The sequence below is a fragment of the Scatophagus argus genome, chromosome 7 (genome assembly GCF_020382885.2).
Source record: "Scatophagus argus isolate fScaArg1 chromosome 7, fScaArg1.pri, whole genome shotgun sequence".
Lineage (NCBI taxonomy): Eukaryota > Metazoa > Chordata > Actinopteri > Scatophagidae > Scatophagus > Scatophagus argus.
Window position 1 is genome coordinate 26,177,014 of NC_058499.1, and position 18,189 is coordinate 26,195,202.

Sequence of the window (18,189 nt, forward strand, 5' to 3'; positions counted from 1 at the left end):
GTAGCATTGACCAAGAAAGAACCCATTAAATTCTGGAGTGGATCCAAATCATGGGGCTGACAACGACACAACCAAATTGCTTCTTTGCGGTACAATTTAGTTGTGACTTGGTCCCCCCTTCCTGGATTGAGACAGCAGATGTGGTCAAGCAAACTATACAGGGAATGAAGAGAGGACATGACCTTGACAACAACAAAGCAATGAATCAGAGAATCGGAAACATTATTTTCTGACTGTTCATGGTGGTTACATTCTAAAGAATGAGTTAATGCATTGTGCATCCCGTGCCATACTGCCAAATGTTTAATGAATTCAAGTAATGCACACACCAAGATCATGACGCAGACAAAGCAGAGAAGAAACACGGGCTTGTCAATACTTGTGTGTCGGCTTAACCTGACATGATTTTATTTGAAGCATTAGCCCCACATGGCAGGGAATTGCATCCCAATTATAAGTTAACGTGGCATGGTTTGACTGACAAAAGTGCCAATTGAAAAGTCCCAAGAGACAGTGATGTAACCCAGCTATTATGTTTTTAGCATATACAGGATCTACAAATACCACTACATACTTCTAATGAGTCATGAGTGACATTTGAGAGATGATACTGATGCTTCAGCTACACACAACCATAGTTTGACATAATTCTAATAGTTCTGGGAATATATACAGACATGCATATATATGGTTGTGCTTGCAAATTTACATATTGTACAGTGAATCACTAGATATTGGCTAGTCAATATGTTTTTTTAATGTAAATGTCAAATATTTGTTGGCTTGATAACCATGAGTGAATTAAAACCAGTTATAATTAATTAATTTTAATTTATTAATTAAAATTAATTCACTGGTGCTGGCTGGAGCTATATTACTTTACAACCTTAATATCACAATTTGAACAAGAAACAGAAGATGTGGGGTCAAATAAGTGTGGCACTTATAATTTTGAGTAGATTTTTTGTTTGTTGCTGTCTGATTTCACCATAACTCTCTCATAACAACTCTGAATCATGCCGTCAAGAACAGTCAAGCTGTGAACTATTTCAGGTCATTAATCTTCACTAAAATCTGCACAGTTATGTTTTATAATGAATATTAAAATATTTCACATATGTAGAGGAATCTAAATCAAATACTACAAGGGAATTTTTATATTTTCATCATAAAAAACACTTACCATAGTCATAATCTGTTTCTGGATCTGTGAAAGACAAAAAGAAATGGGAGAGACAGATAAGATACTGTAAGACATACTGCAAGAGCACATAAAGTTGAGTGTAAATAACAGGACATGAAGCAAAACAGCCTAAAATCAAAACTAAAAATAATTTAATAAGAGCACATCTAAGATCAGAAGCAGAACATGTAAGAAATAACACTGTTAGCACTGTTAGCACCAGTACCAAACAGCATGTACTCCACTATCCCACACAGCCGGGCTGCATAGGACTTGAGGAGCCTGGAGCTGATACCATCTGGTCTGGTCTGGTCTGGGGTGATGGACGTGTTGGAGCAGGGGAGTTGTGTGCTGGAGGGAGTGAGGGATGGGTTGATGGCAGGGCAGATGAAACAGGAGTGGGTAGTTGTGAGCTAAAAATTATCGAGAAGGAGCTGGGGGTGGGACAATGTGCTGGAAGTACATGGGTGGGGGGTTACAGCAGAGGTGGCTGGGGCAGGGAGGGTGACTGATCAAACCTGTTGAAGAACAGGTTCAGATCGTTTACCCACTTTAGTGGTAGTCTGTGTCCTTGTGGTCTGAGATGGTTTTAGGCCTTTCCAGACTTCACTGATGTTGTTTTGCTGCAGCTGCTTCTCTATCTTCTTCCTGTAGCGGACTTTCCCCTCTCTGATCTTCCTCCTCAGTTCTCTCTGAACAGCCTTCAGCTTCTCCTTGTTTTGTGACTTAAAGGCCCTCTTTTTCTGTTTAAGTAGGGTTTTTATGTCAGGGATGATCCATGGTTTATTGTTGGAGAAACACTGCACAGGCCTGGTGGGTATGGCATTCTTCACACAGAAGTTCATATTAACTTCCATTATGCAGTGTGTGAGACTGTCGATGTCCTCCCCATGAAGATCCCACAGTAGAATCAAAACAGTCCCTCAGAATCTCTTCAGTCTCTTCACTGTGCAGGTGATGGCTGGTTGCCCGTGTACAGTGGCTTTGTACACAGGCAGGAGATGAGATAGGTTGTGATTAGGTCTTCCCAGGGAAGGGAGGGGTGATGAGTTATATGCCTCCTTGGTTTTAACATATAATAAGTCCAGTATGTGTGAGAATCCAATATGGCCTCACACCAATGGCTAGCAGTTCAATGTCCTTACAGCAGATCTGCTCTTTAATAATTATGAGCCTAGAGTTACACTACCTATCATTCACAAATTCTGCAAGCCCTCTTCCTTTTCTCTTACTGCTCTCGTTTGTTCTGTCAGCCTGCATCAGTTGGAAGCCATCCAAAGTGATGCGAGTTTCCGGAGTTATCCCAGTTAGCCATGTCTCTTTATACAGCCTGGTGCATCACTCCTGGTATTCTTTCTGGGTCAATGCCCCTAGCCCTTTCCAGTTAGGGGAGAGAGGATAAGCTTGGACCCACATTTGATCTTGTTTGTCAAACTCCAAACCTGAATTCTGGGAGATGTTTATCCCAAAGTCTATGCTGATTTCCAATAGAAGAGGTAATCATGATTTTCAAGGTGTGGTTTACTCTTTCAGTGAGGTTTGGGGGTTTTAAACACCCAGAGAAGGATGGCATGATCTGTGGCCTCAAAAAAGCAGCCTTCCATGTAGGATCTCCACTTCTTCAATGCCCACACCACAGCCAATCATTTCAACTTGGTGGCTGAATACTTCCTCCCAGCTAGCTTCAAATTTCAACTGGTGAAAGCAAGGACTTCTTCACTTGCCAGTTCCCAGGTTTTATGAACCAGTACTGTCCCAAGCCTGACCTCACAGCGTCAGTATTAACCACAAAAGGTGCACTGAAATTCAGGTGGCCTAAGACAGGTGGATTTACCAAGTGTTCTTTGAGTGTCTCAAAAGCACTTTGGCACATAGGGGACAAGAGGAACCTTGCTCCTTTTTTCATTGAGGCAACAAGTGGCACAACAATGTGAAGAGGTCAGAACTGATGATGCCATCATTTTGGAGAAAGTTGTCGCCAGTCAGCTGTGCAAGTATCTCCATAATAACAGCCTACTCGATGTCTTTCAGTCAGTCGCTTTAGGGAACATCACAGCACAGAGACAGCACTAGTAAAAGTCACCAACGACCTGTTAATGGCCTCTGACCAGGGCTGTGTTTCAGTACTTGTCCTTCTGGACCTCAGTGCTGCATTTGATACTGTTGACCACCAGATTCTTTAATTTACAGAGACTAGAAAATCAAATTGGTATAAAAGGAACTGCTTTAAGCTGGTTCAAGTCCTTTCTATCAGACAGACATCACTTTGTACATGTAAATCACAATTCATCCATGCACACTAAGGTTAGCCATGGTGTTCCACAAGGTTCTGTGCTTGGCCCGATCCTATTCACAATCTATATGCTCCCACCAGGTAATGTGTTCAGAAAGCACTCTATAAATTTATGCTGATGACACCCAACTGTATTTATCAATGAAGCCAGATGAAAGCAATCAGCTAACACAACTGCAATCCTGTGTTGCAGATATTAAGTCCTGGATGACCCACAACGTTCTTCTATTGAACTCAGACAAAACTGATGTTCTACTAGTTGGTCCAAAACACCTTAGACAATCTTTAGCTAATGATATAGCCTTTCATAACGGACTATCTCCTGCCTCTAGCACCATTGTAAAGAACCTGGGTGTTAGCTTTGATCAGGACTTGTCTTTCAACACTCACATAAAGCAAATCTCAAGGATTGCATACTTCCACCTTCCTAACATTGCAAAAATCAGGCATGTCCTTTCCTTAGATGCTGCTGAGAAGCTCATTCATGCTTTTGTTACCTCTCGGCTAGATTGCTGTAACTCTCTTTAGTCAGGATGCCCTAAAAAGTCCCTCAGGACTCTGCAGCTCATTCAGAACTCTGCAGCTCGTGTCCTGACTAAAACTAAGAGGCGTGACCACATTTCACCTGTGCTGGCCTCTCTACATTGGCTTCCAGTAAAATTTAGAGTAGAATTTAAGATCCTCGTCCTAACCTACAAAACCGTGCATGGTCTGACACCATAATATATCACTGATCTCATTACCATATCAGCCCTCTAGGGTGCTGCGTTCCTTAGATTCAGACTTACTGCTAATACCACAAATCTTCAAATGAAAATATGGAGCCAGGGCCTTCAGTTATCAAGCTCCTCTTCTGTGGAACCAATTACCAATCTCAGTTCGAACGGCAGACACCCTCTCTATGTTTAAGAGTAGACTTAAAACCCTCCTTTTGACAAAGCATATAGTTAGACCAACCTCTAGTTATGCTGCTATAGGTTTAGATTGCTGGGGGAGATCCTTAGACACCAAGCTTTCAGAGCAGGGGGACTCACTCATCATGTCTCATCACCAGTACAGTACCAACTCGCCCTCTCCCCCGGAGCTTTTGTGCTTCATCTTTCCTTAGCACTTCCGGAGCATGTTGCTGGATCCAGAATCTCCTACCCCGCCCTTCTGAGGCCCGGTACCGCTGCTGAATCGTGAACCCTCTATGGCCCTGTCTACTGCACTGATAGTGCTGCTGGATCCAAAACCCTCTCCATGGCCCTGCCTGGATCCTGCTGCTCCTGCTCCTGCTCTGCACTGTTCTCTCTATCCTCCCTCCCTCTCTCTCTCTCTCCTTTTTCTCTCTGTCTCCCCTTCTCCTGTCTCTCTCCATCTCCCTGTCTCTCCTCTCCCCCTTCTCCCTCCCAGGCGGTCACAACAGAAGGCCGTCTACACTGAGTTTGGTTCTACTTGAGGTTTCTGCCTGTTAAAAGAAAGTTTTTCCTCGCCACTGTCACCATACGCTTACTCAGTGTGGGGTTTTGCCCTGGGACCTGTTCTTCTCTGATTCTCTTCTCTTTGGTTGTTTGTGTTGTTTACACACCTGTAAAGTGTCTTGAGATAACTGTGTTATGAATTGGCACTTTAAATAAAATTGAATTGAATTGAACCACTCTGCAATGCCCAGGCCCCCCAGTAAAGCTTTCAGGTTTGTGGGTACTGGGAAGTCAAGATTTACCCCTTTTGTTGTTCTATGTGTTTGTTCTGCCTGTATTTTCCTGTTCTTTCTGTCATTGGCCTTTTAGTTCGAATTAGCACATGTGGTTCAGCGTGGGGTGCAGCAGGGCGGAGCAGACCAGATCGCCTTCCAGCAGCGTACCGGCACAGCTGATCTTCATCTGTCCTCAATCAACCACCTTCCTCTGCAGATACTTAACGTTGGCTTTCCCTCTCCATCTCCACCAGATTATCCTGTCTGCTGTTCTGGTATTCAGTCAGGCTCTTGTGGTATTCTTCGTAACTCTTGTCTTATTGACCTATGTCGTTTTTCTTTCTGCCTAGGTTAACTGATCTGTCTCTGCCAGCCCTGCTCCTATGTTGGATTCATCTTCTGTTTATTGTATTTTGTATTTTGTGCTGGATTCCCTTTTTGCCCTGTTTTTTGTTGATTCACCGTTTGTGAAAAGAACTACATCTCTAGTAAAGACGCATTTGAACTTTTTCTGAGTTGCATTCGTCTGCTCATTTGGGATTCATTCTAGGAAATCGTAACACAAACAGGTAATGTACTATCAAAAAGATATTCACCCAATTCAGGCATAAAAGCTAAACTTGAATATCAATGTAAATATATTTATTAATATAGATATTTAATTTATGGTATGCTATGCTTATTGCAATCCTATTACAAACAATCAGGAACCTGAATAAAATACATAACTATGTGAGTGAATTGAATGAGATACAATTCTGTTTCTAGTGCAAGGTCTAACAGGGTTGCAAATCAATGCTAATGTAAGTTTTCCCTCAGGAATAGATATACTAATACTTTTTAGAGTGGATTCACATGGTGTGACGTTTGTTGATGTTCATGGTCTAGAGGATGAATCCTATAGATGTTTGCTAACTACCAGGCCTTTCCTTTAGCACAGATTCATGCTCCCTCTGTCATTTAAATGCCTTTCTTCTCTTACCAATGTTTTCATTCCCACTGTAAGGCTGCGAAGGCAATGAATTTGACAGTATATTGTTGATTCCCTGCAATACTTTTATATCATAGTTCTCATTAAAACTGCTGAAAGCAGAAATTTCAATTCCATTCGAGAACATTTTTCATTCTGGTTTTCATTCTGCTTTTGCATTTGTTCTGAGTTAATACCCTAACAATGAATTGACCGTCAGAAGTGTTGCACACTGCAGCAGATTTTCCTCCAGGTTTTCACTGTTCCATCCATTTTCCCTCACTCTCCATGAGTTTGCCAGGTCCTGCAGCAGAGGAGCAATCACTACTTCAAAGTACTTAGAGTCACAAAGTCAATTCAATTCAATTCAGTTTATTTATATAGCACCAGTTCACAACAAAAGTTATCTCATGACACTTTCCAATTTGAGCAGGTCTAGACCAAACTCTTTAATTAAACTGTAAATACTGTTAAAAAAAAAAAAAGTCCAGCCTCCAGACTGTAACATGACTCATTCTCACTTGATAAAACGAGTCTATGTTTTACAATCAATGATACATAGATCAAAAACCAACCCACAGTGGCCTGCCATAGTGTATTAGTGTGTTCAGAGCTGTCATCATAAAAGGAATGATGTGTTGTTGTTTTTTTTTTTATTTTTTCTGATTTCATTTGAAAGGAATACTACACTCTAGACAGAGCTAATACTCTGCTGCTGATGTGTTTTCTAGTATGTAACATAGCACATAGTACTCAGCGTGCTGTCCCAACTTACCATCAAAGGGCTTGTCGAGGAAGTGTCCATACACAGTGCTAATGGCTACGCCCAGATAGTTGGTGGCCTCCAAAGTATAGTTGCCATTGTTGTGGTGTGTTGGGTTTTTAAAGGTAAGGCAGCCCTCTATGTAATCCTGATAAATATCCATATCAGGTCGCACATACTCAGTGTGGGTAATTTCCTGAATGGGGAGTGACAGAAAAACAATAAGTGAACAGTGACATTATCAATAAAATAACAAAAAAACTTCAAAGCCACTGAGAGTGATAACACTTAAGAATATCAACAAATCATCAAAATATCATAACAGACCAGTGGTTACTGTCAGTTGGTACACTCCACTCCCCTACCAGATGCAAAATTGTTTTTGTTTTTAACTTGTAACCTGTAATGAGACATAACTACAGTACAAATTTATACTTTAGAAGAGTTATTATCTGCCACTCCGTTTATTAGTTCACCTGGTTGCCCTTTCAGTGTAAAGTGTAATTGATCTTTTTGTGTGTTTTGTATAGTTTTGGTTACACATTCTCTCTCTACACTCGTACACAACTGTAATCCATTTGCCAAAAAAGAGATAAAGTACACTAAACAAAATTAAAGATGAACTTGAATGATAGCATTTTTTTTTCATTTTGTATATAGATATTGCAGTAACACTGCTATTGTGATTTTTTTGTACATATTAATCATGCAGTGAAAATTTGGTATTGTGACAGCTCAGTTTTGTACTAAAGGTTGAAATGCATGACTTTTACTTGTAATAGAGTATTTTCATATAGTTGTATTGCTACTACCACACTAAACTGTCACGCCTTGTGTTTTGGTTATGTTTTGTCTTTTGGTGTCTAGTCCTCATGTCATGTTTCATGTTTGTCTCATCATGTATTTTCATGTACTATGTTCCAGGTTTTGTCATGTCCTGTTTTATTTTGAAAGCTTCACTTCCCCTGTGTATCTGTTTCATGTAGCTTTGCTTTAGTTTATCCTGATTGGTTTCTCCTCCCTAATATGTTGCACCTGTGTCATATTGTCTTGTCTATTTAGTCCTTGTCTTCCCAGTCACGTTTGTCAGTTTGTTGCATTTGTGTTTGTACTCGTGCTTGTTTGTTTCATGCCAAGAATTGTTTTTTTCTTGTCATATCATGTTTTTTTATCGCCTCAGTTTTTCCTTGATTCCGTTGCCACAGAAAGTGTGTGATTTTGAGTTTTTTGATATAATTGAAAGAATATTATTTTGGACCCCTGCCTCTCTTTGACTCTGCAGACTCTCTCTGCATCAGCAGTGCTTTGTGACATAAACTACAACTACTTCCATCACTAAACATTTAAAACACATGCACACTACTTCAAGGGGGGTGTCTTGCAAAGTTAACCAGTTTGAAAACCTCTGGAATGTTTTTTTTTTTCATCAAAGATTAATGTTAGAGCACTCCATCAACCTCCAAACATTGGACTGAGCAATTACAATCATCTGAATCAGTAACTGGTGAAAATGAGTAGGGTTACTGTTTAAATCAGTAATTCATTTAATAGTAAATCTACAAATGAATCTACTTTCTACTTTTTCAGAATGAAAATAGCATCCTTTTTGATACCTAATATATGCCAGTGTTTCTACATGGTGTATTTCATGCATTTCCGAATTTAATTTTGCACAGGTAAATGGATGTTTATAAAGCCATAAAATAACACTTCAGCAAAACATGACTACAGAAAAATCAAACATACCTTATCCCTGTAGAACCATCTCAAGGTTGGATGGGGTGAACCTCGAACAGTGAATTCTATGCATGTGTCATGGCGGCGTTCTGGCTCCTTCAGCTTCAAGATGGAGGGAGGAACTGAAGAGACAAAAGAGAAGAGGACAGATAAGCACTGCACCCTTTGTAACTGAAACAGAGTAAGTCATAAGAATATTTTATTGCATTACACTGTCACAGGTACTAGCACTACCATGAAGTTTTTATTGTCTGTCAGTGAAGTTGTATTGTTGCAATAAATGAAAGGACACATGAGGAACAGAGAATATACAAAGATCTTCATTGTCATTTTAATATGCTGGTCAGATCATAATCTGTTCTAACTGATTTGGATGGTGTCAACATACTGTATTTGCTTCTGTTCTCCTCATTCTCCCTGTTGATTTACTAAACTATATCGAAGCACAAACACAATTTTCTGTGTCAACAGTGTCATCGTCTTATACCACAGGCAATAGTCAGTTCAAGCCGACACTAGAGTAAGATGATTGTTGTTATTAGCCATTCCAATACAAATGTAATCTATTCTTTCAAGCGTACATACACACACACATATACACAGTCAGTGATCATTCATGTTGCCAACATAACGACAAATGCTGAAAGGTTTCAAAATGTACTTTCTCCTGTTATTCACGTGTTTGTGCAGTCAAAAAACAAAAAACAAACACAACTTTGCCACTCAAATGCAACATTTTTAGGTAGTACAAATACATATTAACCTAAATTTGCATGGCCATGGATACATACAGTCTTTTGCGAGGACACATGAATGTGATACTGTATGTGTCAGAAAGTTTTCAAAGGCATCCTCAAAGTGTTGATGAATCTCACAATCCATGTCATGTTGAGTGACATTTCTTTAAAAACTGATTACTGCACTGAGAGAGATTGCAGCCACGACACGTACAATTTCTAGATGAGCGTGTGCAACGCTGTTTTTAAATTTGCTCACTCAAAGATAGACTCAAAAAAGCAGTATCTGCATGTATACCGTTTTGGTGTGAGGATCTCGCAGATTTTTGCCCTTTCCCTTCTGTTCTCCTCTGTTTCCCCTGGTCTTGTGTATTTAATTGGTTTCTGTCTTGTGGTTTTTGTCCCCTCTCCATTTTGTCTTTAGTTCACTCCAAGCTGGACGTGCCCTCCTGGTCTCAATCTACCGCCTCTACATCCACACTCCTACTGCTTATGACCTGCAATCTACTTCTCTCTGTTCTGCTGATTAAAGATTGGTCTTCTTACTCCAGCTCTGTCAGATTGTTGAGATTTGCTGGTGGTATCATTTCACCTTAAAATTAAATCAACTTATCAAGATCTAGGAATTATTTTAACTCTATTTTCTACATGTGTGTAATAATTCTCAAAACTAAATTGACTCCCCACACCTTACAAACTAAAGTGGGAGCCATTGTCAATGTATAAGGAAGAAAGTAATCACCTGCCCTGTAAATGTATAAATTTTATACATGAAACAAACATTAAAAAAATACATTTGTAAAATTTATGGTGTTGCATGAATAGGATTCCACCAAACCAAACTGTTCTCAGACAAACTCTCTCAGCAAATCCTTACCATAGCGAGGATTCATTTTCACAGAACTGTATTCTTTAGAGTGCAAAAAGTGTCTGAAGCAGCATTTTACAGGAGTTAGTCCAGTCTAAACTATTTTATTTTTGCTCCTGAAACATTTTTTGGCCTGTACAAGTGTATCAATATCAGGCGTCCTGAATAGCAGTCAATTTCAGAATGTCATTTAAGTGCTTGTGTGTGAGCCTTGAGCACAGTTTTGTTTAATTGATGCTCATTACTGAGAAAACTTGTTCACAAAGGTAGGTAGTCCTAAACATGCAAAACATTTTGTTAATCTGGGGGAACCCTGGCAAGAGATACTGATAAAATGTGTGAAAGTCCATGGAGGCAACATTGTCCTTCAAATCTGCAACTCATTTCAAATCAGTTATTTCTAGTTTGATGTCGACAGGCACATCAGAAGCTTTGACCAGCCAGCTGTGTCTCCCACAAAGTCAGCTTCAACTTGAATGCACACATGTATGCTGTCATCATAGTGTGTGACAACTTTTCTGAGGCCTTGCAACATATCGTTCAGATTAGTTAAAGTGCTCTGTAATATCCACCAAAAATGCAACGTCCTGCAGCCGTACTGGAGATTGTAATTCCATCTCTGGTTTTCCTTTTGTCTCCATGAGCTGTCCAATTTCCTCTCATAGATCAAAGAAACGCTTCAGCACACCACCTCAACTTAACCACCACCTCCACAACGCAATCCATTTTTAACGACTTGCAACACAATGCTTCCTGGTGCAAAATACAGTGAAATGTCCAAAAACCATCTCCTCCATTTGTGGCTTGTGCTTTCTCTATGACTTTTGTCACAACTCCTGCTTTTTTTTCCCGATCATTGATGGTGCACCACCTGTAACCAGGCTGACAGCACAGGACCAGCTCACCCCAACTCTGTCCAGCGTACACGAGAGAGCTGAAAATGTCCTCAGCTGTTGTGGTGTCCATCATAGGCACCAACTCAAGGAACTCCTCTGTGACGGTCAATGTCTCATCAACTCTACAAATAAATATGGCCAGTTGACCAATGTCTGTAATGTCAGTGTTCTCATCAATTGCAACAGAAAATGCAAGAAATGATTTGACTCTGTATTTCAATTGGCTGTCCAAATTTGCTGATAGTTCCGAGATCCTCTCTGCCATAGTATTCCTCATTAGGCTAATGTTGACAAAAGCTTGTCACTTCTCGGGAGTTCACGAGTTCTACAGCCTTCAGCATGCATGTTTTAACGAACTCACCTATACAAACTATACACTCTGTATCCACCCTTTTTTGACAAAGACATTTTGACTTACGAGGGTGTGAGGGCAAGTAGAAAAGTAGGTAGAATGCATCGTAATAGCGAACAGCAGATGGCACATTGCTACCATCTGCTGTGTGGTCTGAGTCTCAGTGTTGTGTCACATCTTCTACTCTGACTAAAACAGTGCGCTCCTAATGGACAATTTAGGAACAGCAGTTTATTAAAATTTTCTAGTTCATGTCTTTTATGCATTTTTTCACTTTCAAATTCATTCTGCGGGCTGGATTGACCCCCTTTTGCGGACCATTTTGCTCTGTATTTATCATACAGAACATGAAATTACGTCACTGTGATGTCAGTTTGTTTTAAAATGCATGCAGTGGGGCCTTTGCATAAAACATATAATTTTTATTCAGCATTATTATAATTATTATCTATTATTTCCAGTCTACCTCTGCTGAAATTACTTCCTAGAGAGCGACTTACTGTTCTCTGGTGAAATCGATAAGTAGCATCATTGACTGTAAGCCCAGGACATAGATAAATGGGATGTAATTACAACATCTAGCTGGGCAGACCCCAAGGCGTTCCCAAGCCAGCCGAGTGACATAGTCCCTCCAGCAATTCCCTCCCCAGGAAGGCGTCCAGGGGTCATCCGAAACAAATGCCCGAGCCACCTCAACTGGATCCTTTCGATGTGGAGGGGCAGAGGCTCTACTCCGAGCTCCTCCCGGGGGACAGAGCTCCTCACCCTATCCCTAAGGGAGTGCCCCGCCACCCTGCGAAGAAAGCTCATTTCAGCCGCTTGTATCCGAGATCTCGTTCTTTTGGTCATGACCCAAAGTTCATGACCATAGGTAAGGGTAGGAACGTAGATTGACTGGTAAATTGAGATCTTCACCTTACAGCTCAGCTCATCTCACGCTCCCATCTTCCCTCACTCGTGAACAAGACCCCGAGATACTTAAACTCCTCCACTTGAGGCAAGAACTCTCCTCCAACCTGGAGGGGACAGACCACATTTTTCCGGTCGAGAACCATGGCCTCGGATTTAGAGGTTCTCATCCCAGCTGCTTCGCACTCGGCTACAAACCTCCCCAGCGCATGCTGAAGGTCCTGGCCTGAAGAAGCCAACAGGACAACATCATCCACAAAAAGCAGAGAAGAAATCCTGTGGTTCCCAAACCAGACACCCTCTGGCCCCTGGCTGCGCCTAGAAATCCTGTCCATAAAAATAATGAACAGGACCGGTGACAAAGGGCAGCCCTGCCGGAGGCCAACATGCACTGGGAACAGGTCCGACTTACTGCCGGCAATGCGGACCAAACTCCTGCTGAGACCGCACAGCCCTTAGCAAAGGACCCCGGACCCCATACTCCCAGAGCACCTCCCACAGGATGCCACGGGGAACACGGTCGAATGCCTTCTCCAAGTCCACAAAACACATGTGGACCGGTTGGGCAAACTCCCTCCTCAAGCACCCTGCGGAGGGTATAGAGCTGGTCCAGTGTTCCACGACCAGGACGAAAAAAGCATTGTTCCTCTTGGATCCGAGGTTCGACTATCGGCCAAATTCTCCTCTCCAGTACCCTGGCATAGACTTTCCCGGGGAGGCTGAAGAGTGTGATCCCTCTGTAATTGGAGCACACCCTCCAGTCCCCCTTCTTAAAAAGATGGACCACTGCCAGTCCAAGGGCACTGTCCCCGACTGCCATGCGATGCTGCAGAGTCGTGTCAACCAAGACAGCCCCACAACATCCAGAGCCTTAAGGTACCCAAGACGAATCTCATCCACACCCGATGCTCTGCCACTGAGGAGCTTCCCAACTACCTCAGTGACTTCAGCTTGGGTAATGTGTGGATCCGCCTCAGGGTCCTCAGCCTCTGCTTCCATGACGGAAGACACGTCAGCAGGATTGAGGAGATCCTCAAAGTATTCCTTCCACCTTCCAACAATATCCCCAGTCGAAGTCAGCAGCTCCCCATTTATACTGTAAACAGTATTAGCAGGGCACTGCTTCCCCCTCCTGAGGCACGGGATGGTTTACCAGAATTTCCTCGAGGCCGACCAATAGTCCTCCTCCATGGCCTCCCCGAACTCCTCCCAGACCCGAGTTTTTGCCTCCACAACTGCTCGGGCTGCCGCACACTTGGCCCTCCGATACCCATCAGTTGCCTCGGAAGTCCCACAAGCCAACCATGCTCGATAGGACTCCTTCTTCAGCTTGACGGCATCCCTTACTTCCGGTGTCCACCACCGGGTTCGGGGATTGCCGGCACGACAGGCACCAGAGACCTTACAACCACAGCTCCGAGCAGTAGCTTCTACAATGGAGGAGGAAAACATGGTCCACTCGGACTCAATGTCCCCAGCCTCCCTCGGGATCTGGTCAAAGTTCCCCTGGAGGTGTGAGTTGAAAATCCCTCTGACGGAGGGTTCCGCCAGACGTTCCCAGTAGACCCTCACAATACATTTGTGTCTGCCAAGTCTGTCCGGCTTCCTCCTCCACCAGCGGATCCAACTCACCACCAGGTGGTGATCGGTGGACAGCTCAGCCCCTCTCTTCACCCGAGTGTCCAAAACATGGCCGAAGGCCAGATGACATGACCATGAAGTCGATCATTGACCTCCGGCCCAGGGTGTCCTGGTGCCATGTGCACTGATGGACACCCTTATGCATGAACATGGTGTTCGTTATGGACAAACTGTGACTAGCACAGAAGTCCAACAACAGAACACCGCTCGGGTTCAGATCGGGGAGGCCGTTCCTCTCAATCACGCCCCTCCAGGTGTCACTGTCTTTGCCCACGTGGGCATTGAAGTCCCCCAATAGAACTTTGGAGTGCCCGGTTGGAGCACATTCAAGTACCCTTCCCAGAGACTCCAAGAAAGCCGGGTACTCTGCACTGCTGTTTGGCAGATAGGCCGAAACAACAGTGAGAGGCCTTTCCCCCGACCCGTAGGCATAGGGAAACGACTCTCTCGTTCACCGGGGAGAACTCCAACACATGGTGGCTAAGCTAGGGGGCTATGAGCAAGCCTACACCAGCTCGCCGCGTCACACCATGCGACTCCAGAGTAGAAGAGAGTCCAGCCTCTCTCCAGAAGTTGGGTTCCAGAGCCCAGGCTATGTGTGGAAGTGAGCCCGACTATCTCTAGCTGGTACCGCTCAATTTCCTGCACAAGCTCAGGCTCTTTCCCCCCAGTGAGGTGACATTCCATGTCCCCATAGCCAGAGTTTTTGTCCGGTATTTGGGTCGCCGGGATCCCCGTCCACAGCTGTCCATCCAAACCACATTGCACCGGCCCCTTCTGAACCCTCTCGCGGGTGGTGGGCCTACGAGAGAGTGGACCCAGGTCGCTTATTCGGGCTGTACCCAGCCGGGTCCCATGGGCAGAGACCAGATGCTCGCCTGCGAGCCCCAACCCCAGGCCTGGCTCCAGGGTGAGGCCCCGGTAACGCCAATCTGGGTGACGTACACATCCTTGTTGTTTTGTCTTTCATCAGGGGTTTCTGAACCGCTCTTTGTCTGACCTGTCACTTAGAACCTGTTTGCCTTGGGAGACCCTACCAGGGGCATTAAGACCCCGACAACATAGCCCCTATGATCGTTCAGGTACTCAAACCCCTCCACCACGTTAAAGTGGCGGTTCAAGGAGGGGGCTCCAAATAATATGAGCTACAAAGGCAACAACAACAACAAACAGTTGGAGATGTTTTCAAAATAGCCCACAAACAAAAGTAAGAAACTTGCCAAGAAAACACAGCACATCAACAGCTGTGTTACGCTTGGGACACACAGTTGTGACGGCTATGCGCTAAACTGCTGTGGTTTGCATGCATGTGTCTGTCCACACCAGAAGCACTGTCACAGCTTTGTCTTTCTAAATGGAGTTTGGCTTTGATAATGATGATGATGATGATGATGATGTGTTTTTCTTACCTTACCAGAAATATAGAAATTCAGATAAACAGCAAGGTGAAATATATAGCACACTGCAGTCATTAACAGATCGCAGACAGGAAGACAATAGACAAAAGCAAGGAAACATATGAACACATCAACATAATCATATAAATAAAGACCAAAAGTCCTGTCAATTCAACACCTTACATAGTCATTTTTAAAAATTTATTTTAACAGAAAGTCACATTGAGATAAAAAAAAAAATCTTTTTTACAAGAGAGACTTGGTCAAGGTAGGGGGAAGAGCAGTCACTGCCACACACCATCTCTGGATTGTCTATGTTTCTCTGTTTTCCAAACAACTGATTATTTGCTTTGTTATGGTAAAAGAAAATCAATCTGTAATAAAAGAACCATGTCTCTGTCCAGGCTTTTGCTGGGGTATTACAGAACCTGAAAGAATGATACGAGGGCTTCACTGGTTAAAGAATAAGCCCATTAATGAAAGAGAACTCCACTGCACATTGCACTATAGACCAGTAAGACTTACTGTGAACATTAAAAAGGATCAAAATGAGTGCGACAGAATTAAACTTTCCATATTTTTATTCAAAGATTCAGGTGTGTTGTGCTCGTATCAGCTAATATAGCCTAGAGCTTCTACCCTGTAGCAGAAATGAGAAGCTGGTAACAGAGATAAGCTGACTTCTTACTCCATGCCACAAACTTCAGTAATCTTCAGCCCAGCCAATACTGACATTACCTGAGGACATTTATCAGACTTCACACAGCTCCCCCTGGAGGCACTAAAGACTTTTTCTTTTACAGATGCAGTTTGACTCCTCAACCCCTGAAACACACTTTTGGCTATGACTACTGCTGTATGTATGTTTTATCAGTGCATATCAGAATCAGAATCTCTTTATTCACCAAATGTACAATGTACACAGGAATTTGACCTGGTGTAACAGCACCACATAACAACAGATAAAAATAAAAATAAAAAGTTCAAAAGGGTTGTGCCTCGAATGTATACAATTGAGGTGGGATATATTTATAGAATGTGGTGACCAGAATGAATAATAGAATATATACAATGACAAGAAATGTATACAGGCAAGAAAAGGTATTTACATGGATGGTGCATACAGAGATCGGAGTGTGTGTTACTGTTGTTCCAAGTGTTATTGGGAATGGTTAATGGTAGGGAACTGGAATGGTTTGTTCAGGAGAGAGATGGCTTGGGGAAAGAAACTTTTCAAGTATCTGGTGATTTTGGTCTTGATGGACCTGAACCTGCGACCTGATGGGAGGGTTGTGAACACTGAGTGAGCTGGGTGTGAGGGGTCCTCCACTATCCTTCTAGCCTGCACAGGTCACTGCTGTAATGGGCTACTGTTATTGCTGTGAGGGGCTACTGGTGCTTGAATTTCGCTCGAGATCAATAAAGTGTTTATCTATCTATCTATCTAGCCCTCTGCCTGGATCTACCATCATGCAGAATACACACAGGCTCCTGTTTGAGGTCCATGAGACAACTAGCTGTTTGCACGATGCAGTCTGTTCTTGGTGTGGGCAGAAGAGGGGAACCACACAGTGATGGAGGAGGTGAATCCACTCCCCAAAGTCATATTAATACTCCCATTCCTCGAGACACCGGCCGAGGAGGTGGAGTTGCTGCCATTTTTGACCCAAACCTATCATTTAGTCCAAAGCCCAAAGTCAACTACCATTCATTCGAAAGCCTTATTCTTACTCTCTCACACCCTACCTGGAAAACAATACAACCAATTTTTATTGTTGTAGTGTACCGCGCTCCTGGCCCATACATATGGGGGCCCTCCCATGACGCACTGACTTCCTTCTTCCTCTCCCTCTCCTTCTGCACACATTCATGTCCCATTAATGCATATTACTAACTCAACTTCTTCACTGGAGTCCTTGTGCTTTCTTGTCCCGCAGATTCCTATCGATCATGACTGGACCTCCTGCTGCGGTCCTGCTGTCGTCCTGCTCAAAACCTACTGCAATTACTACTGTTTAGTCATAATCTGATTTAAATCTGTTATGACTCAGTACAGCTACTACCATTATTGTTACTACTATTGTTATCAAAATCACCATAATACCTTCTGTATACTTCATTGTCATTATCATTATCTACATTTCCGATACTTCTGGTATTATTACTGCTGCTATGCATTTCTGCTTGTGTGCTCCTTCTCTCACACCCCACCCCCTCTGCCTCTCTCCCTTGCTCTCTCTCTCTCTCTCTCTCTCTCTCTTGCTCTCCTGCTCTCTCTCTCTCTCTCTCTCTCTCCCTCTCCCTCTCTCTCAACCCAACCAGTCAAGGAAGATGGTCGCCCATCTTGAGCCGGGGTCTGCTCCGAGGTGCCTTCTAAATGGCAGTTTTTCCTCAACACTGTCGCCAAGTGCTTGCTCAAGGGGGAATGTTGGGCTCTCTCTATTTACAATTTAATTAAAGAGTTTGGTCTAGACCTGCTCAAATTGGAAAGTGTCATGAGATAACTTTTGTTGTGAATTGGCGCTATATAAATAAACTGAATTGAATTGAATTGAGGGAGTGAGTGAAGAGCTACTTTGCTAACTATTTTGCTAAGAAAATGCTGAGCTTGTTTGGCTCGACATACCTGTGCAAGAAGATGTTCTCGGTTATGAACATGAACAAGAACCACATGAGAACGAGACTCAGTGACTCTCACCTGCGTGACATCTTGTGCATCATAACCATGGCTTTTGAGCCAGACCTGGTCCATATACTGCAGTCGA

General features: G+C 43.0%; 1 protein-coding gene across 1 annotated transcript in view; it reads right to left on the reverse strand.

The window, feature by feature from the left end:
- LOC124062040 (NT-3 growth factor receptor-like) overlaps positions 1–18,189 on the reverse strand; it is a 161,525-nt gene that overhangs the window by 40,791 nt on the left and 102,545 nt on the right. Inside the window, exons 8-10 of the mRNA XM_046394470.1 lie at positions 8,634–8,746; positions 6,900–7,083; positions 1,184–1,207 (exon numbers count right to left, since the gene is read on the reverse strand). Coding sequence (XP_046250426.1) covers positions 1,184–1,207; positions 6,900–7,083; positions 8,634–8,746 — 321 coding nt within the window. The remainder of the gene's footprint in view (positions 1–1,183; positions 1,208–6,899; positions 7,084–8,633; positions 8,747–18,189) is intronic.